This window comes from Hydra vulgaris, chromosome 13, assembly GCF_038396675.1.
Source record: "Hydra vulgaris chromosome 13, alternate assembly HydraT2T_AEP".
Taxonomy (NCBI): Eukaryota; Metazoa; Cnidaria; class Hydrozoa; order Anthoathecata; family Hydridae; genus Hydra; species Hydra vulgaris.
Window position 1 is genome coordinate 23,750,001 of NC_088932.1, and position 23,720 is coordinate 23,773,720.

General features: G+C 26.1%; 1 protein-coding gene across 1 annotated transcript in view; it reads left to right on the plus strand.

Annotated features, from left to right (window-relative positions):
- LOC100204348 (DIS3-like exonuclease 1) overlaps positions 1-23,720 on the plus strand; it is a 55,531-nt gene that overhangs the window by 29,759 nt on the left and 2,052 nt on the right. The window contains exons 21-30 of the mRNA XM_065816617.1: positions 1,845-1,940; positions 2,309-2,394; positions 5,907-5,970; positions 6,627-6,714; positions 6,939-7,000; positions 11,226-11,333; positions 16,061-16,203; positions 17,960-18,051; positions 18,125-18,207; positions 18,340-18,465. Coding sequence (XP_065672689.1) covers positions 1,845-1,940; positions 2,309-2,394; positions 5,907-5,970; positions 6,627-6,714; positions 6,939-7,000; positions 11,226-11,333; positions 16,061-16,203; positions 17,960-18,051; positions 18,125-18,207; positions 18,340-18,465 — 948 coding nt within the window. The remainder of the gene's footprint in view (positions 1-1,844; positions 1,941-2,308; positions 2,395-5,906; positions 5,971-6,626; positions 6,715-6,938; positions 7,001-11,225; positions 11,334-16,060; positions 16,204-17,959; positions 18,052-18,124; positions 18,208-18,339; positions 18,466-23,720) is intronic.

Consider the following 23,720-nt stretch of genomic DNA (forward strand, 5'->3'; position numbering starts at 1 on the left):
CAATGATGTAATGACTACAACCATTTAAAACAACTGATTGAACTGTTTAAAAGAAGTTTAGAAGTTTGTTAGAACTTGAAACAACTTTCTATCATATATGTAGTTTTTAGTCATAACTCTCTACTTTATTCTTATAAACTATGTATAAAATATTTTTTAATAAAATATTTATAATATATATATATATATATATATATATATATATATATATATATATATATATATATATATATATACATACATATATATATATACACACACAGTAGTGGCCAAAAAATTAAGACAAGCTAAGTTTTTTAATTTTTTTTAACTTATTGTTTATTTATGGCATTATTACTTTGGATACAAATAATTTTTTTATTATATTTTGATTTTTGAAGATATTTTGATTTATTTTACACCCTCAGGTTGCCATAGTTGTGATATTATGGGTAAAAACCGTGTTATATTTATAACTTTGTTAAAGGTAAAATAAATGCACTATTTTCGGAGTGCTGTTCTCAAAGTAGTATAGCAAAACAATTAAAAATATCAAGATGTACCGTGCAAAATGCTTTACTTGTGCAAGACTATTCAAATCGCAAAAATTGTGGTAGAAAATGTGTGAGTACATCACGACCATTTTTTAAAGAATGTTGCTAATAGTGAGCCCTGCACAACATCTGCAAGGTTATCACAACTTGCTATGGAAAGGCGACTTACTATTAGTTCGAGAACAATTAGAAGAAGGTTGTGTTATGACTTTGGTCTAGTTGCAAGAAGACCGGCTAAAAAGCCTTTATTAACTCCATCTCAATTACAAGCTAGAATTAAATTTTGTAAGAGTTTAAAAGATAAGACACCGGAATGGTGGGAAGGCGTAATGTTTACAGACGAAAGTGCATTTCAACAAGTTAGAAGCACAGGCTATAATTATGTTAGAAGACCTGTGGGAGAACACCTGAATCCAAAGTATACCAAAAAAACAGTAAAACATCCTCCTTCAGTCATGGTATGGGGAGCAATCACAGCGCAAGGCCGATGCGGGTTGCACATTTTTGAAAAAGGTGAAAAAGTCAATGCACAAAAGTATCTAAGTGTATTGAAAGACAAAGTGAAACTGCGCATGGAAATTACTAACACCAGCATTTTCCAGCAAGATTCAGCACCTTGTCATACAGCTAAAACAGTTAAGAAGTGGTTTACTGATAATAAAATTGAATTATTATCTAATTGGCCCTCAAGTTCTCCTGATCTTAATGTTATCGAGAACTGCTGGAATATAATGAAGCAGAAAGTTGCAGCATATCAGCCAAAATCTGAAGAACATCTTCAAAAAATTCTTAAAGAAGTGTGGACTAATGAAATCACTAAAGAATTTTGTAAAACATTAGTACATAGTATGCCAAGAAGAATACAAGTCGTGCTTGATAATAAGGGACATCTGACAAAGTATTGAACTATAACATTCAAGTCATTTAAACTTTTGCTATAATTTGCTGCTATAACCATTATTTTATTGAAATTAACAATTTTTGATAATTTTTATCTATTTTTTTCATTTATTTTACATTTTCTATTGTGTGTGTGTATATATATATATATATATATATATATATATATATATATATATATATATATATATATATATATATATATATATACATATATATATATATATACATATATGTATATATATATGTATATATATATATATATATGTATATATATATATATATATATATATATATATATATATATATATATATATATATATATATATATATATATATATATATATTATCTAAATTATACATATTAATAAAATATTTGTTAAAATTAACATGTTGAACTAAATCATCTAGAAACTAGAAATTCATGAAGTAATAGCTGAATGCATGATATTTGCAAATCACTGGGTAGCTAAGAAACTGTTGAATTCATTTAAATCAAACTCATTGGTAATTGTTTTGTTTTAAATTTTATTATTTGATGATGATGATGGTGATGATGATGATGATGATGACGATGATGATGATGATGATGATGATGATGATGATGATGATGATGATGATGATGATGATGATGATGATGATGATGATGATGATGATGATGATGATGATGATGATGATGATGATGATGATGATGATGATGATGATGATGATGATGATGATGATGATGATGATGATGATGATGATGATGATGATGATGATGATGATGATGATGATTGAGGTCTAATTTTTGTACAATCTCTAAAAGACATTAAATAAAATCCAATGTTTTTAAGAGAAATTACTTCAATTTCCTTATGTTATTCTTATTATTTTAGCTGAGATGTCATCCACCGCCTTATCAAGAGTATTTTGGATCATTAAAAGACTTTGCAAAAGCTGCTGGATTTGAACTTGATACATCGTATATAGCTTTTATATTTTTTAAAACACCTTAATAACTTCAGTTTTATTTTATGATTTTTATCTCCCTTAGTTTTATACATATGTTTATGTATACATATATATACAAATATCTTTGCTTACTTAGCCTTGCATGAAATGTTAGTTGTACTGATCTGCAGGAGCATAAATACATTATTGACTGATGGTTTAATACATTATTGACTAATGGTTTAATACATTATTGATTGATGGTTTAATACATTATTGACTGATGGTTTAATACATTATTGACTGATGGTTTAATACATTATTGATTGATGGTTTAATAAATTTTTTGACTTATGGTTTAGGTAAGTATAATCTAAATAATGCTTTCAAATTTTATAATCTAAAATTATATGGTCTCAAAGTTACTTTTAGTTGAGACCGTAGAGAAAACTTTACTTCTAAACAATATTTTTTCTGACCTGGTACATGTTAAAACCTGGATTAAATTATTACAACAAATTACATTTGTTATATTACTTTAGACTTACGCCTAATCCATTTACAAGTAGTAAACAACTGATACATGTTAAAACCTGGGTTATATATATAGTTTTTTTTGTATATTGTTGCTTTTACTGGGACTAGCACATTATTAATAGTAGATACAGTTTTAGTGTCATTATTAGATGAAGAATCATCTTTAGGTAGACTTGTGGCTAATTATGCTCTTTATATTAATTAAAAATAGTTAATCTCAACTGAAAAATTTAAATTTATATATCTTCAATCAAATACAATTTTTTACTATTTTTTGATATATGGGAGGTGTAAACCATTTTTTATTCAAGACTTAAAAAGTAAAATTTTTTAACCCCAGAGTTTCAGAATTGATAAAGAATGTGAGATTTCTAAATACTGTAAAGAGCTATTGTAATACTTTTCAGTTGAAGAATTTTTTAATTCTTCATTTGAGTTTTATTATCCTAAAATTTGACATATTGGTTCAGTTAAAAGCGACAAATCACTTTTATCTTTATCTTCTTCTTCTTTTTTTGTTCACAACATTCTGCACCAATTTTGTCCCCATCTTTTTGATTGATTCATGTCACCTGTTGGCTCCTAATGTTTCAGTGTTTTTCTTGAGGTTTCTGAATTTAGGAATTTTGACAAGTTTATTTTAACACTGTTATTTTTCTTTGATTTCAAGTTACTATTTGACAATTTTTAGCAATTAAAATATTGTTTTTAGGTAATTGTACTCAGTAATTTAATTAGTTAATTTTACCAAAATTGAGCAGTTTATGAGTTTTTTCTTTTATTAATTCAACTAAAAATAGCAAAACAAAAAATTAATATGAGAAATACCAAAACCTCAATTAAACTTGAATGTTGTAATAGCATAAAAGAAGTAAGTATTTTTAAAAATAGCATTTTTTTTAATCTTGACATGTTTTGTAATTTTGCATTACATTTTTAAAAGATTTTTTAAATCATTTATTCCAGGAATAAACAATAAAAAATAGAAGACTTATCAGAGAAACATTAACAGACAAAAAATATACATAATAAATCAATAAAGTAATTACAAAATGAATTAGTAAATAACCAATCAATATAATATTTTTTTATTTATTAGTAATTAATTTTATTAGAACACCTTTGCAATATTTATTTACAAATTTTTTAATTTTTATTTTAGTATAATAAGAATAAGTTCTAATGAATGCTTGAAGTATCTTGAATGCAAGCTTGAAGTATCTTATATTTGAGTTTTTAACTAAGGTAGAAACAGATGGGTTCATATCAACAACTTTTTTTATAAATTGATTATTCTATAAAACAAAAAAAAGATTCTTTATGTCCCTATCAAATCCCTGCTAACTATTATTAATTTTACATGTTCAATCAGTCAAATAATGTATAAGACCAAATTTGTAGCAAAAGGGAACAAAAGAAAAAAATGAGAAAGATGTTTGGCAAGGTTGTAGTTGTATGCCCCAATTGTTGATATTATAGGTTGAAAAGTTGGAAAAAAATGTGTATATATATATATATATATATATATATATATATATACATTATTACATAAGAATGTATATATATATATATATATATATATATATATATATATATATATATATATATATATATATATATATATATATATATATATATGTAAATTATGTTAGTGTATTTTACAAATAGAGTGCTCAATGTTCTTAAAAAACAGAGCAATAATTATTTAGTAAAAAACACTTATCTAACTTTTATCTTCGACTTGAAGTTTCACCATTGCTGGATCATCAGGAAGAGAGAACTCTTCCTGATGATCCAGCAATGGTGAAACTTCAAGTCGAAGATAAAAGTTAGATAAGTGTTTTTTACTAATTAATTATATATATATATATATATATATATATATATATATATATATATATATATATATATATATATATATATATATATATATATATATATATATATATATATATATATATATATATATATATATGCATATATATATATGTGTATGTATATATATATATATATAAATATATATATAAATATATATATACACTGTATATATATAAATATATATATAAATATATATATACACTGTATATATATATATATATATATATATATATATATATATATATATATATATATACACTGTTGTATTATTAAATGTATATATTTTAATACTGTTGTATTATTAAAATATTTTCTACAACATCACATCTATAAAATAATATTGAGTTCAGTTCACATAGAGTTATTCTGCACAACATCAAGTATGAGAAACACCAATTTTATTCAATTCAATTTGTCCAACTGTTAACACAGAAGCTGGTTTTAGTTTTCTGTTTTTTGATATAAGGACCCTCAAATTGATTGAAAAACAGCAGTTTGAAACTCCATGTGAATCAACCTATACAGTCCTTGAAAATAATACATTCTAATAAAAGTAGAAGGAAAATGCTGATTATTAGGATAGTATCATATGACCAAATCATGATCAGGGGAAGACAGGGCAAGATGGCAACGTTTTGAAAGCCCTGAGTTATTGCAAAATTATCGGTCATTAAGCAATAAAATTTTGTCATTAAGTTTGTTTTATCATAATGATTAATTGCCTGCATAAATTCTCAGTTTGCAAGTAGAATATCTGTGCATACTTAGCTTTGCATTAAGCAATACTGATGATGTCAATTTAAAATAGATATTTGCAGGGGTTTTTAGTATATCTTTTTTTCATAATTTTTTTTTTTTTTCTGAAAAACTGTTGGGATTAATGTTGTCATTTTAAAATTTAATGTTTAACAATCCAATATCCTTTACTATTTTTAATATTATTACTATTATTATTATTATGTTTTAATATTATTATTATTATTATTATTATTATGTTTTAATATCATGTTTTAGTTAAAGTGCTCTACATGTTGTATATTAAAATATTAATAGAATACTTGAGATTATGTTTTTGTTAAAAATATACTTTTTATTTTTACATATATATATTGTTATATATAAATTTAGATCAAATAAAAGTCTTGCAAACTCTTTAGATGTATGTACAATGAAAGATCCTAACATTAACAAGGTAAATGCTGTTCTTAACTTTACAAAGAATACTGAAATTAAACTATTCAAGAGCATGGTTTTAATTTGTAAAGTATTTACCACAGTTCTTTAAAGTATACATATCAGTCATTATAACAATGCAGTTCAATATACTTAGTTATAACAGTATAATCCAATGCAATCTACATAAAAAAATCCATTAAAATCAACTAAAGCAGTACCAAAACAATATAATTAACATCAACAATACAATATAATCAACATCAACAATACAATATAGTCAACATCAACAATACAATATAGTCAACATCAACAATACAATATAGTCAACATCAACAATACAATATAATCAACATCAACAATACAATATAATCAACTAGAGTAGTACAACATCAACAATACAAATGCAATATATGAGTTTAAAAAATCTAAATGTATTTACTTAACATGAGTTAAAAATCTAAATTTAAAGATTATTCAATTTACTATAAACCCATATCCTTTGTTTATGTTTTCAATATTACACATTACATTGTATTTTTTTTTTTTTTTTTAATAAAACAAAACTGATTGGTTTAAATTAAAGTTACTTAATGTGTATTGTTTATCAAATAAATTGATATTGCTTTTTTTGCAAAAAAGATTATTAACAGTTTTTTTTATAAATATATTTAGGTTTTTAGAATGCTTGCTACACAAGCTATGAATGTAGCTTCTTACTTTTCTACTGGATCATTAGCTGCAGAAAAATATTATCATTATGGTAACTATATATTTTTAGCTTTTTTTTACTGTATTCATCTTCCCAAGACCAAAGGAGCCTATTTTTTACTGTATTCATCTTCCCAAGACCAAGGGATTACTATTTTTCTTTTCTTTTTTAATTGTAGTTATAAACCTCACTTAACCCTTTAATTCTAAAACATATATTTGTCTATTAAAAAAAAAAGGATAATGGTAAACATTGAAAATGAAATTATTTTTTAGGGCTTGCCTTGGATGTATACACTCATTTTACTTCTCCTATTAGAAGATATGCTGATGTTTTGGTAAATTTGTTAAAACCATTATTAAAAAATCTATTAACAGTTATATTTGCTGTTGTTGCTATGATATGTTATTGTTTATTTTTATTTGTTACTATTGTTTTTGTTTTTACAATTTTGGTTATTAGTTTTTAGAGTATATTTTAGTGTATGCTGTTTAAAAAAAATTTTGATTTTAAAAAGTAATATTTAAAAAATTTGTTTACATTTTACATATAAAAAGGAAAATAACTTTATGATATTTTGTAATTTATAACAAGACTTTGTTTAAATGTTAGTTTTACTCTAGATGACTAATATAGAAACTACTAAATGTGCACTCATAAAGAAATTTTGAATTCTTTTTTCTGTGTTAAAACAAAACCTTTTTCAAGGTCTAAAGCAAAAAGTTTAAAATCGCTAAAGATTTAAATTTGTGTAGGATAAAATTATGTTTTTAAAGATTCAAAAATTCTGTTACCCCTAAAATAAGATTTTTTTAAACTTTATGAAAGCTAGCCAACTCTTCAAATAAATAAATTTTAGGAGTAGACTCATATATGTGTTTTTACAAAAATAAGATATGGTATGACAACAGCTACTAATTTATAAAAATATTTCAATATAAGTTCTTAAATTTTAAATTTTTTTCACAAATTTAATTTTTTTTTACAAATTGTATCAGGAAAACATGAAGATGGGAGAAAATTCTAAAGCTTGTTGTAATATGGTATGACAACGGCAACTAGTTTATAGAAATAATAAAGTTTTAAAATTTTACATATAAATACCATCAAGACTGCAATCTAATTAATTTATCAAGTTAGTAGTTAATGTTAATTAAGTTTATAATTATAATTAATTATAAACTTTTATTAGTATAGAAGTACTAAAAGTACTAAAGTTGGGAGAAGTCAAAAAAGCGTATTAAAGAACAAGGACAAAAGGTTTTAAACTATAAATTGTATATTAAGGAAAACATAAAGATGGGATAAAAGCACTGATAATTACAAAAACAAAAAAAAGAGTTGCAACCTTATGACAATAAAACATAAGAACAGTTAGAGCATGTTCGAAAACATTTTTTAAAGGTCGAGAAAGGAATTATGAGTAACAAAATTATGATCATATATGGTGTATATGGTTTCTGTGAGAGATTAGTTTTGAATAAAACGTGAAGTAGAGTACTTGGTAAGAGTGTTGTCAATATAAGAACATCAGTAGTGTGTTATTTATTAGCAGTAAAGAACCGCTAAATAACATGTACAAAAAACAAATATTACATTTATTATTGTTTAAAGAAAACTTTTAACAATTTTAAAACATTGTTAAAGGTTTTCTAAAGTTTTTATCAAACATTACCTATTTGTATTGATCCCAATAATAAAAAGGTGTTTCTTCTCCAGAGAGTTATTTTTGTGGTAAAAATAAAAAAAATAAGTAAAAATAAATAAAAGAAATATCTTCTGCACAAAAAGAAAAAAAAAGCGACGCTATTTAGTTACTAAGTGAATTTAGTCTTATATCCTGCTGCCTTGTAAGGATCTTGTTAAAATGTCCCTTGTTCTGGTTAAGTAAAAGCAAGCCATGATGTCTCAATAAAAATATTGGGCATATGCTAACTGTAATCCAGCTACTGTCTTGTAGAAGGCCTCCTAAGCAAAGTACTTAGAGGTATGCAAAAAATTTCTGTTGACTAACCTTGCACCTCTTCTTCATTTAATGTTGGACTTGCTCTAGCTCCTGAGTTTGAGCTTCGTCAAAAATAATAAAATATATTTTTCTGTTTTCTAAAAATATTAAAGTGATCGCTGTTCAAGTAAATTGTCATCACTTGTTCCATCAACCAAAACGCAATTTTATATGACTCCATCATTCAGCAAATTTGAATCTTTTTACTGTTTCTTTATCTTTAAAAACTTTTATTTGTTTATTTTTTCCTGGAACATCAATGCTTTTAGAATTTGTCCCATTTTCATGTATTCCCTACTCATATAGTTTACATTTTTCTTGTCAACCAATTACATGCTCTTCAACTTTCTTCTTTGCTTACTGTGTTAACTTAATTAGTGTTTGCAAAACTTAAAAAAAACATTAAACTAAAGTCAGACATACAACATGTGCTCACAATCTACGAACAACTTTTAAAATGAAAAATCTAAAGACTATAAATAAAGAACATTAGAAAATATAACATTTGTGTAACAATTTTTACCTACCTTGAATGGGATGTTTATCCATTTTGAAAAACAAACTTCAAAAACAAAATGCTCTTGTTCTTAAACATGCAACATATAGTTGAACATGAGAGAAACATGTTGTTTTTTTTAAATAACATTAACTCTAATGTTTGACCTTGGCTTTTAATTATTGTCAATAAGTATGCTAATCTGACAGGAAACTGACAACATAAATTAGAATCTGATGGAGCCAACTGAATTCAAGAAACAATTACCTGTTTGCCACCAGAAATACCTGTTAAAACATCTGCATCAATAGAATTATTTTGAAGAGCACAAACTTGAGTGCTCATTGCATAACCTAGCTTTGAAATCTAAATTACATAAGTAACCTAATTACACAGCCAAACCTCATTTTAAAACATTTTAAAACTTCATTTAAAAACAATGAGGAGGCATACATGAATGAGTTAAGCTGTTCAAAAACAGGAAAGGTATTTCTTTAATTAAGGTCATAACAAACTATTTGATCAGCATTTAAATAAGTTTTGACCTCCCCTGGTCAAAACATATTTAAATAAGTTAGATAAATAAGTTAGTTAAATAAGTGCTTAAATATCTACCTATATAATATCTAAGTAGAATTATTTAAATAGAAGTACTTTAATATCTACCAGATATTTAAGTACTTCTTCACTGATTGATAATCCACATGAGTAAAATTACACAGAATTATCATCTTGTTCATCTCCATCTTTTCAACAATCATTTTTTTCTATTAATGCACTGATGCGATATTTCACCCATTGCTACTGTAAAGAACAACTTATACAAAATTCTACAACCTCAGCTGGTTGCCCTCTTTTTACAACAAACAATTTTTGTCTAAAGTCACCACACAAAAAAATGACTTTTCATCCAAAAGGAAAGTTGTTGTTACCAACATCTTTTATCAATCTAATAATTGCATTTTCAGGTATGTTTAGGTATCATGGGTATTTCATCAGGCAAAAAAAAGTAACTTGCCTTAAAAAGTTTCTATGTATATTACTGTTATCCAATATTGGAACTTGCAGTTTTAATAAACCATGCGATGTAGTTCCATTTGTAGGAAGAGTTGTTGCTATAACAGTTTATTCAACTGTAGCAGATTTAAAACTTCTACATATGGTTTTGCAATCAAATAATTGTATGTAAATATTTTCCCATTGCCAGCTGGTCCATTCATGAAAAGCAATTGAGTTAATGATTTGAAGTTTTTATTGACACTAGAGATAAAAAATTGAAATACCTCAAAAAAATAACCTCAATGAATGTATAATATTTAAGTATAAAAGTATATAACATAGTTTAAGGAAAAGGTGTAAACTGAAGAAAAAGAAGTTTTATTAATTTCTCTCATTTAATCCATAAAGTTGTCTAAAGCAACAAAAATTATAATACTCGTAAATTTTTTAAAACATCTACAAATTAACAAAAATAATGCTAAATTGAGATATGATATGTGCTATATTATGATTAGGATTTATTAATCTAACTTCACATTTTTCAATTCTACTTCTGATTTATTATTAACTTTACTAATCATAGTATTTCATAGTTTTAGCTCCAATTTTTCTAAAAAAATCACTATAAAACTTAAGTATTTAGATAGTAAAAAGTAAGTAGAAAGTTTCAAAGTTCTATTTAGAGTACAAATAAATGAAATCTTGATAAGAAGTATCTAATAGAAAAGTACTGACATCTTCTTTAGTACTTTGTCTAAACAATGATAAAAACACTTTTGATAAAATATTGAAGACTTTAGTCTCATGATAAACTTATACGTTTATCATAAGAGACTTAAGTCTTATATTTAACAGAAAACATTGTTAAATATAAGCTAAGAGACTTAACTTATATTTAACAATGTGTAAAGTTTAGAAAAAGATTTATTTTATACAATACATTCAAACATTGACTGTAGCATTAATAATTAGATAATTTTTTTGGCATTTTTTTATAACCAAGTTTTTTGTTTGTCTTTGATTTATTATAGTTATACTAAAAAAGAAGTTTGTGTGTTCTAGGTTCATCGTTTATTGTTAGCTTCTGTAAATGAATCATCTAGTGATCAAATTCTTCTTGGTAATAAAGATCTGCAATCAATCTGTGATTATATGAATATAAAACATCGGGTAAAATTATTCAAACATTTTTAAAAATTTCAGTATGTTATTTTTAGTTGGCACAAATATTTATTTTAATTTTATTTATATATCTGTGCTTAGAGTCAGAAAGAGTAGAATCTTTTTTGTTGATTGTTAATTTATTGTTGACCAAATATTTTTATTGGAATCAGGTTGGTAAAAAGTTTTCAGCACTAATGTTTCGCCTTAACAACATAGAAATAAAGTAGACAAAACATTGTCGCCCTCAGACATTTTTATGTCAGCAATAGGTTGTTATTGCCAAATGCTGACCCTAATTCCAAGATCTGATATATATATATATATATATATATATATATATATATATATATATATATATATATATATATTTATATATATATATATATATATATATATATATATATATATTTATATATAAATATAAATGTGTGTGTGTGTATATATATATATATATATATATATATATATATATATATATATATATATATATATATATATATAAATTCTTCCTGATAAACCTACTGATGAAGAAACACTTAGATAAGTGTTTATATATATATAATAAATTAGATAAGTGTTTATATATATATAAACACTTATCTAATAATATATATATATATATATATATATATATATATATATATATATATATATATATATATATATTAATAATATATATATATATATATATATATATATATATATATATGTATATATATATATAAATATATATATATATATGTATATATATGTATATACATATATATGTATATACATATATATATATATATATATATATTTATATATATATATATATATATATATATATATATATATATATATATATATATATTGATATTTAAGGCTGTTTTGTATTATAATAATGAAACAAAGCTCATAGTCGTAAAAGAGTGCTCAATATAATAAATAAAAAGATATTTCAAATAGAGTGATATACATATATACATTAACGAAGAAAAAATAACTTTTTCTATGGTACTTTAAGTTTTGTGCCTATAAATTTAAAAAATTTCACTAAGTGCTTTTTAATTTTTTCCATTTGTTGGCCACTCCGGTTCTTAAACACTGCTAGACCATCATCTCTATACAATCCAAATTCAACTTTGTTGTAAGACTGCGATAATTAAAACAATATAAATATTTCAACTAACTCACAAACCTCTGTGCCATCAAAGGCTCCCTTGGTGACATCAAATAAACCTCCACTTTTTTTAATCCAGGTTTCACCATTATTAACTAATAATGATTTCCTGGTGTGATGTATTAAGTTTTAACCCATGCGTGATGTGTGCATGATTTTAATCCACGGCATGATGTATTAACTTTTAATCCATCTGCTCCATAAAAAATCAGTGCTTGAAAAAGAACATCGTTTATCAAGCCACCAGGTCGTCAAATAAACCTGTCTACAAAGAAAAAGTATATTTTGGTTTATGTGAAACTCCATTCAAATCTTGGTATGCTAATCAAATCTTTTAGCATTAATAAATATAAAAATGATACCAAGTTGTCTAAAGAAATTTGGGACATAAAAGACAAAATATTTACACCCTTAATTAAGTGGAAAATTGTGAAACGCTGCAATCCTTATAACTCCTCGTCAAAAATTTGCAATCTTTGCTTATACAAGAAATTCTTTATTTTAACATATAAAGGTGAAAATTTGTTAAATAAATGAAAGGAGTTGGTTTCAAAATTCAGACACAAAGATAAATTTCTCTTATCTTTTTTTGACACCGGTGATTAGCTAATATTTTGTTTTTTCTTTGGTTGCCATCAAGTATGTCTTTTAGCGATGTAAAGATCCCACTATACAGTATTTTGTAATTTTAAGCAGGTTTTTTTGTTTTTGATTTTGTATTCAATGGCTGATGATTACTGTATAGGCATGAAACTTAAAGTACCATAGAAAAATTTGTTTTTTCTTCAATAATATATATATGGTGGAAAAAATAATAAATACACATTTAGAAAAATGCTTTTTATTCACAGCAATTGATGTTAACTGATATTAATTTTTATGTTTTTATAAACTTTATTGTTAAAAATCATATTTTTTTAAAAATTATGAAGTTTTTTTCAATTTTTCTCATGTTACTAACAATTTTGTTTAAAGTAGCCGGAAATTTACTAGAAAAAATAATAAATACAGAAATGGTTAATTTGATTGTATATATGAAAAAATCAAGAAAATTCAATGTTTTCACAACAAATATTTAACAAAAATAATTAAAAACAATTAAGAACAAAAACAAACTTTTCTTTTTTCTGAAAAAGGTTTATCACTTAATATAATATTTACAAAAGTTATCTAATATTTTGTTGTATGTCCTTTATTTTTTTTAACTTCGATTAGTCTTTTGGGCAAGCTGTTGACCAATTTATGGCATGTTGATAGTGGAATAGCATACCATGATGTTTTCACAGCCTCCCACAGATCCCTTTTGTTCCGAGGCTTTTGTTTTGCAACCTCATCCTTTACAATTTTTCATAAATTTTCTATTGGATTTAAATCTGGCGATTGTGCTGGCCAGTCCAATTGTCTTATACCATTATTTTGGAACCATCTCTTTGTGATAGAAGCTGTATGTTTTGGATCGTTATCTTGTTGAAATATCCAGAGCAGCGGCATGTTATCCTCAGCATTCGGAAGCATTATTTCTTTAAGTATATTAGTATAAATATTAGCTGTCATAGTGTCTGTTATTAAATAGATAGGACCAATACCAGATGACGAGAAACATCCCCACACTATAATGCTTCCATCACCAAATTTAAGTGTTTTTTTAGTGTTGTGTGGGTCAAACTCTTTATTTGGTGGTCTGCGGACAAACTGCTTACCATCTGATCCAAAGTTATTAAATTTAGATTCATCTGTCCACAAAATTGTGCCCCATTTCTTATTTGTCCATGCAGAATATTTATGGCAAAACTCTTTTCTGGCTTTTATATGTCATTTTTTCAATAAAGGCACACTTCTAGGTAATCTTGAAAACAAATTAGCTTCAACTAAACGTCCTCTAATTGTTTGTGCTGTTACATTTAACTCTAAGTTTTTTTTAATGGTGTTGCTAGAGATAGGTTTGTTTTTCTTTTGCGACCTCTAGTTTCCACACATATTTTTGGTTTAAGAGCGTTTTGAACCATTCCAACAGAACGCTTAGTTATTTTTGAAATCTCTCTATAAGACTTTCCACTGCTTTGAAGCTGTTGAATTACTGTAATTAATTTACTGAAATGATATTAATACAATATATTAGTAAACTTTAAATAATTAACTGAACATAAATAAAAAACTTATTGAGCATACTGTTTCAAAATATAAAGTAAAATATTATTCAGTAGCGTAGGAAGGTCATATCAGTTTGAGGGGGAGTGACTAAAACAGCCAGGGTTGGAGATTTGAAGGGGAAAGGTGAGGGAAGTGACCCTCCTCTTAAATAAATATGGGAGAAGAGACTATTACCTCCTCCAAATCCTCTTCCTACGAGGTATTAATAATAACCGGAGTCAAACACATACTTGAAAAGTAATAATAGTTGAAAATTAAAGAAAACAAAAAGATTTGTCATTACCGTATTTATTATTTTTTCCAGTAAATTTCTGGCTACTTTAAACAAAACTGTTAGTAACATGAGAAAAATTGAAAAAAACTTCATAATTTTTTAAAAATATGATTTTTATCAATAAAGTTTATAAAAGCATAAAAATTAATATCAGTTAACATCAATTGCTGTGAATAAAAAGCATTTTTCTAAATGTTTAGATAGTATATTTATTATTTTTTCCACCACTGTATATATGTGTGTGTGTGTATATATATATATATATATATATATATATATATATATATATATATATATATATATATATATATATATATATATATATATATATATATATATATATATATATATATATATATATATATATATATATATATATATATACACATATATATATATATACATGTATATATATATATTTATATAAACATATATTTATATACATATATAAATATATATCTATATGCATATATAAATATATATTTATATACATGTATAAATATATATTTATATACATGTATAAATATATATTTATATACATGTATAAATATATATTTATATACATGTATAAATATATATTTATATACATGTATAAATATATATTTATATACATGTATAAATATATATTTATATACATATATAAATATATATTTATATACATATATAAATATATATTTATATACATATGTAAATATATATTTATATACATATGTAAATACATATTTATATACATATGTAAATATATATTTATATACATATGTAAATACATATTTATATGCATATGTAAATACATATTTATATACATATATAAATATATTTAAATATATATCAGACCTTGGAATTAGGGTCAGCATTTAGCAATATCTACCTGCTGCTAACCTAAAAGTGTCATTTCCAACTCTAAATTATCATCATAATGTCAGTATTCAATTTTTTTCATTAAAGCTGATTTTTTTGTTATTATTAATTTTTTTAGTGAGTGTACATACACATGTATGTGTGCTACATACTCGTAATACAATTTTTATATTTTTTTTTAAATATAATTATTATAGTTGTTAAAATTTGAAATCAAATGACAAATGTTGTCTTACAACATTTGTCATTTTGTTGTAACAGGGTTCAGTATTTGAGCTAATTTTTTAGGAAGCTGATCATGCTCAGAAAGCATCATTACAGTTTTTCCTTAGCCAATACTTTAAAAGCAACCAGTCAGATGATAATATTTGTCTTGCAGACGCTTTGGTTTATAATTTGCGTTCTAATGGTGTACTGGTATTTGTTCCCAGGTTAAAATGTTGATGTTTTTTATTTAAGTAAAATTTTTATTATTAAATAATATTGTAATAAGTTATATTTCAATGTGTATATATACATCAGGGTGCCTTAAATAAAAATATCTGAAAAAAATAATGTTTACATGAAATTAATATTATTTTTAAAATTTTGGAAAAAGGGGGTCTAAAAACCCCTAATATATATATATGTATATATATATATATATATATATATATATATATATATATATATATATATATATATATATATATATATAAATATGTATAAATATATATATTTATATTTGCAATATATGGCGATATACACAATTCCAGTTTTACAAGTACATTGGTTATTGCATTCTTGCGATATATAGAAAGAGCTTACAAATTATGCACTAGTGGTTATATAGAAAAAGAAATTAAGTTCCTCATTAATATTTTTACAGAAAATGGATAATCTCGGCAACAATTTTTTACATTGTAAAGCATTACAAACCATCCCAACCAAGACACTGCCCACAAATTAACACAAGTAATACCATAATATTTCTATGGACTTCTAAATTAAGCCTTATTCTTAGACATGAGTTTTGAAAAGTGGGCATGAAAACAGTTTTTTATTTTGGAAGATCTCTAATTAATATGTTATGACAAATTAAATCAAAGCTACCCAATCAGTTACCCAGGTGTTTACCAACTTGAATGTACATGTGGTGCTTTTTATGTAGGTGAATCCAGTAAAAAGATAACAACGTGAATAGCTGAACATCAAAACAGTGGGACTAAAGCGAACTGCTAAGTGTCAAGAGTTGTTGAGCATGCACAGCATTGCACACAATTAATTGGAATAATCCTAAAACACTTTCAGTTATTCCAAATAATTATATTAGAAAAATCAGAAAGGCTATTGAAATAGACAGATTGCAATGTTGCTACCCAAAAAATAAAACTTTAAACCAGGATAATGGCAACCTAATGATGACTCATCGAAATCTTCTTTTGTTAAATGTAAATAACTTTTGTTTTAATGACATTTCTTTTAATACTTGCTTATTTATTTATTTAATATATAAGCATAAAATACTGCTAAGTACTAATTTTTAATTTATTTGTTTGATATTTCAGTTAAGAAAATCATAGAAATTTCAAATTAGTTTTCATGTTATGTCAGCTCATCTTTATGTCTTTTTAATGGTTTTTTACATACTTTTTTTGTGAGATTATTATTGCATTTTATTTTATGTCTGACAACGGTCTGAGCTAATCAGACTGAAATATCACATAAATAGATTAAAAATTAGTACTTAGCTGTATTTTATATTTATTTATTAAAAAACTTTTATAATATTATGCAGCAATCATTATTGTAAATCATTATTGTAAATAACGAGTTTTTGTAACGCATTTTAGTTTGAAAATGGCTCTAACTATTTGAGCCACAATATCACACACTTAAAATTAATAAAATTTTGTGAAGGTGATCAAATAATACATAAATAATGTATTTTACATTTTACATTTATATATATATGTATATATATATATATATATATATGTATATATATATATATATATATATATATATATATATATATATATATATATATATATATATATATATATATTGATATTAATAATAAATATAATATATATATATATATATTGATATTAATAATAATAATAATATATATATAAAATTGACATTAATAATAAACTTTACAATATTTTTCTTTTAAATATTTACTTATTTTGATTTATACTTCAGATATGGTATAAAAGGTGTAGTCCTCCTCAGAAACAAAGTTGGAGATGTTGCATACGAAGATTCTCTGTCAGGATGCATCGTTTACAAGCCTGGTTTGTATAGTTTATTATATGTTTTTATTCTATGATTTATTTTATTACAGGTTAAAAAACTTTTTTTTGTTAGGCTCATTATCTACATCAGGCAACAGAATCACTATTCGATGTAATAACAGTTCTCGTGATGTGACTTTATTTAGTTACTTAAAAGTAAGTCATTTGATTGGTTTGTTTTCAAGGACCTTTCAACTTTATTAAAAGTATGAAAAAAGACTTTTCTCAATAATTCTGTATTTTCTCAAATATTTTTAATTTCCTAATATTATTTTATTTTCTCAATAGATCCGCATTTGTGTGAACTCCTCTAAAGTTCATTTAGAGGCATTAAATTTTGAGCTGTTATCTTTTTCATCAAATGTTAAATTTGAAATTGATACTACTAAAGTTGAAAGAGCAGATATAATTAAGGTAGACATTTTTTTGTTTTAAAAATTTAATGGTATTTTATCTTTAAGACGGCTCTATTTCTATAGAGTTTTGATATAAAAACAACAGAAAATTGATAAAAACTTTTATTTTTAACTTCTATTTGTTTCTATTTAATGGGTGTCAAATCTAAACATTTTTTATCATTTTAAACGCCTTGGGCATCTTATAGGGCTTTTTAACAATAACCTTTTAGGATTATATAGCGACCCTTTTGTTAAAATAATGTATAAAACATGCTAATTTTTTACATTTGCTGTTATTATTATTACTTTTTTTTTTCTGGTTTCTTTTCTTTTGTATTATAATCACATTTGATTTATACAAAAATTTATAGATCAGTAAGTATTGTTTTGCAACATATTTTTTGTAATTTGTGCTGCTCTTTAACAAAATAAAAAAATCTTGACTTTCTAAAAACTGTATTAATAAATTTTACTGAAAACATTTAACTGATCAGGATTTGGATATTCACTATCACCTTACTGGTACACCTTACAATTTCTTTTGCCTTGTAGGACTTACTTTTCTAGGCAAAGGCTAAAAGATGTTAACTCTTACTTTAAATAACTTCCTACTTTGAGTCTCTGACTAAGTGTAAAGTTTAGAGGTGTCTAGATAAAAATTCTGGATAGGCGTTGGCTGCATCCAGCTGCTGTTTTGTAAAAAAATAACCTACGCTAAATCTTAGGCTAAGTACCAATATATATATATATATATATATATATATATATATATATATATATATATATATATATATATATATATATATACACAGTATTTGACAAAACGAGTGCAACCAAATAATGCTAATTTAGTTTCTTTATATAAAAGTGCTGCATTTTTTCAGTTTAGAGAAATAACTATGTAACTGTTTAGAGACAAAGTTCTTCAAGTTTTATTCATCACAAAGTTCATTATTTGTACACGAAAATTAATAAATTAATCAAAAGTAATAAAAAAAGTTGATTTCCTTCTGGACAAAACAAGTGCAACTCGACAAAATGTTGACCAAGCTGTATTTCGCTATCAATATTTCGTGGCGAATCCTTTGTTGTCAATCACAACCTTGCATCTTCGAGGCATAGATTCGATCAGGTGATCAATGAAACTTTGTGGAATCGCTGCCCAAGCTTTTCGGATTTGTTCAAACAGTCGATCCTTATTACAAACACCTTCACAATTAGTTCTGCGGTTGACAATCTCCCACAGGTTCTTGATAGGGTTGAGATCCGGAGATTGAGGCGGCCAATCCATCACCGATAGGTGGTTGTCTTGAAACCACTGCTTGACTACTTTTGCAGTGTTTCGGATTGTTGTCTTGCTGAAAAACCCATTTTATTGGCATATTCCATTTAGCATGAGGTAACATAACATCTTTCAGGATATTTTTATACATGAAACGGTCCATTAATCCATTGTTTCGATGTATTGGATCTAGACCGTTAGCAGAAAAACATCCCCAGACCATTACATTGCCTCCACCATGCTTCACGGTCTTATGGCAGTAACGTAAATCGAGGCATTTTCCGACCGGTCGACGTACACTGCAAATGCCATCGCTCCCAACGATGTTGAACTTCGATTCATCACTGAACAAGATAGTTCGCAATTTCTGCACATTTCAGTCAATATGAGATGTAGCAAACAGGAGTCTTTTCTTTTGGTTTTTTAGTGAAATCAGCGGTTTTTTTGCAGGGCGTTGAGAAAACAATCCGGCTTCAACAGCACGTCGTCTGATTGCTCGGTCTGATACAGGCAGCTTTAATTGCTTTTGTATCTCGACTGATGATATCCAGGGATCCTTCTTGACGGATCTGACGATCACAGAACTCTCTCTAGAAGTGGTGGAACGCAGTCTTCCACCTTTGTTATCTGCTGCCAACTTCCCCGTAGAACGATATTTGGAACATAGTCTTGATGCGGTCCATTTTTTCACGCGATATTTATCACAAATACTTTTTTGTGACATTCCACCTACCCATTCGCCAATAATTTTCTTTCTTTGTTCCAATCCAAGGCTGTCGGGAGCCATTTTTGCACTTGAAGTCATAAAAATAATAAAAATAAATAACCACGCTTCTCAAGGCTTATCGTGTTACATTTACCTTGTGATGATACAATAATGCACTGTGGAACACAACGTCTTGGTTGGATGTGGACTGTATTGATGTAATGAAGCACTTGTTGTATTTCACTTCTTGTATTGATGTTCTTCAACAAAACACTTTGATAAAACTCACTTCGATAAACTGTCTTGATAATACTGACTGATTGACTTCCATATAGTGATCGACCGAAACCGAAATTTGAGCCGAAACCGAAAGTACTGAAATTTTGGTTCAGTGAAGCCGAAACCGAAATTTCGGCCGAAATCGAAACTGAAATTTCGGCCGAAATTTGAAAATGAATGTTTAAAATCCCTGAACCTTTTATGATCACCGAATTAAAGCAAAAAAAAACTATTTTACATATATCTAGCCAATCACCATGTAATATAGTTTGATAAAAACTCTAATATGTCAAGACATTTCAATAATTAAAGGTAATAATTGAAGTATTTTCTCTGCGAAATACATATTTTTTCATGTTTTCCGGCAAAAGTCTGTTTCTTTCATTTGAAAGAATTTCTCCAGCAGTTAAAAACAACCTTTTAACTTCGGCAGATGTTGGTGGAGGTCTAAGGAATCTCTTTGCTACTTTTGCCAAACCAAATTTTGCTTTTAATGTTGTTTTCTAATATAAATCTATGAAACTTTTTTTTTTGTTGTTATTTAGGTGCCCCAAGAAGACCTATAGGTCTTGTCACAGCGCACCGCGGAAGTGCATTTAACCAGGAAGTTCACGCCTCCTTCATTACCGTGACGCAAAAATATATGCGAAGCTCGTTTTGAGCCTGGATCTCCTGCTTAAAAGGCAAGCGCTCTAACCACTGCGCCACGGTCGCACAAGAAACTTCAGACCTTCTTTGAAGTTTGAATCTAATTTTGAGATTTATAGGACTGCCGGTAGTTGTATTGCTTTTTCAGTTAAGAGATTTTTTAGAGTAAACCACTTCTTAAATGTGATGAAAGTCCGCTAAGTGATTGAAGTTTTGGATTGTGTGATTCAGGAGATACTTTCAAATTGCAGATATTGCAAGTTCCGTGTTTGAAATCACAACCTGTCACGGTAAAATGATTCCATAAACCAGTTTTTTATTGATTATTTTCCATTGCAAAATTTAGTACTGAGAAACTTTTGATGAAACTATTGGTTTGGGTTGCTTTACTTAAATCTTAATTCATTTTAAGAATGATTTTGAGAATAGTAATTTAAAACTATTATGTAACGTGATTTCAATTAAAATTTCTACAATTGTTATAATTAAAAATTGATTTACTAACAAACGATTACAATTAGGAAACCATCATAATCCCACTCTAAATTAAAACTTAAAAAAAAATCTTATAAAAGTTTCGGCTCATTTCGGTTGCGGTTTAAACCGAAATTTCGGCCGAAACAGGAAAAAGAAAAAAATTATTGAAGCAGAAATTTCGGTTTCGGTTTCGGCCGAAATTTCGGCCGAAGCTGAAAGTTTTCGTTCACTACTTCCATATACTGACTGAATTACATGTCAATTTACATGTCTCTTATATAGTAAAATGAACCTGTGTGAACCTGTTCTGGAAGATTCTAGATGCTTCTTTTCGATGCTACTGGAAGCTTCTGGATGCGTCTGGATGCTTCTGAATGTTTCTGGATATTTCTGGATGCTACTGGATGCTTCTAAATGCTTCTTCTGGAAACTTCTGGAAACTTCTGGATACTTCCTTTAATTATTAAAAAACTTCCGTGACGTTGACACGGACCAGACTTAAGAAAATGAAACAAACCAAAAAAGTTGCACTTGTTTTGTCCGCTGCAAAATGGCACTTGTCAACGAAATTCTGCCTGTGTGCTGTCAGCTGATTGCTCATGTCATGGCATGCTATAACTCCAGACTCCTGAACTGTTTGCTGTGGTAGTATAGTTTGTTTCGTTTTTAAGGCATGTAAAATTAGGAACACTTTTTAGCATTGTTCGATGTTGGTTGCAAATGTTTTGTCCAATACTGTATATATATATATATATATATATATATATATATATATATATATATATATATATATATATATATATATATATATATATATATATATATATATATATATATATATATATATATATATATATATATATATATATATGGGCTTTAATTTGTGACTCTTTTGTAGTTGCTATGCAACTCACTCTGTTATATTCTGATGTCAACGGAATTGGTCTCTTAAAGACTGATTCTATTGATAGCTTTAAAAAGCTTAACAGTGTCATGTTTTGCATGGATGTTGTTGTCTGTTAGTGCTTTCAGTGTGTCTTAATGACACACTGAAAGCATTAATAGACTATTTAAGGAACTCTTCTTAATAAATTTGGTATTGATTCATTTGTTTGTCATAAAATCAGGTTTGAATTCTCTGGCTATTCTTTCTTGTGCTTTTGTTTCTTCACTCAATCAAACTTTTTTTGTCTATTACTGTTCTCCTCTTTCCCAAGATTGCACTCTTTTTGATATTATTTCTGATCAAATAGATAACTTAAATGCTCCATTGAATGGTTTGTCTCTAGTATCACTGAGCCTGATAGCGTTAAAACTTAAAATATTTTGTCTTATTCATTATTTTACTCAGAGAAATAAGTTATTTACTTGTTTTCCAGACAACTCTAATTACTTACCTTTTGTTATAATTTCATTTAAAAATTTATATCGTATTTCTTTTTCATCAAATTTCTTCCTCATCAAACCCTATCATTGCACTTTATACCTCGATATTGACTGAAATTCTTTTTTTTTTTTTTTTTTTTTTTATGAAGATCCTAATATTTTTTGTCTCTTTACTAAAAATCATGCCTGGCTAACATTTTTTGTCTCTTTGCTAAAATTCATACCTGCTATATGATCTCCTGCTAAAATTCATACCTGCTATATGATCTCCTGCTATAATTCATACCTGCTATATGATCTCCTGCTAAAATTCATACCTGCTATATGATCTCCTGCTAAAATTCTTCTGGAGCCAAGCATGAAAGCTTTTATTTTTATTTGTCACCCTATTAATTTAAGTCTCACTTTACCCTATTAATTTAAGTCTCACTTTACCCTATTAATTTAAGTCTTACTTTACCCTATTAATTTAAGTCTCACTTTACCCTATTAA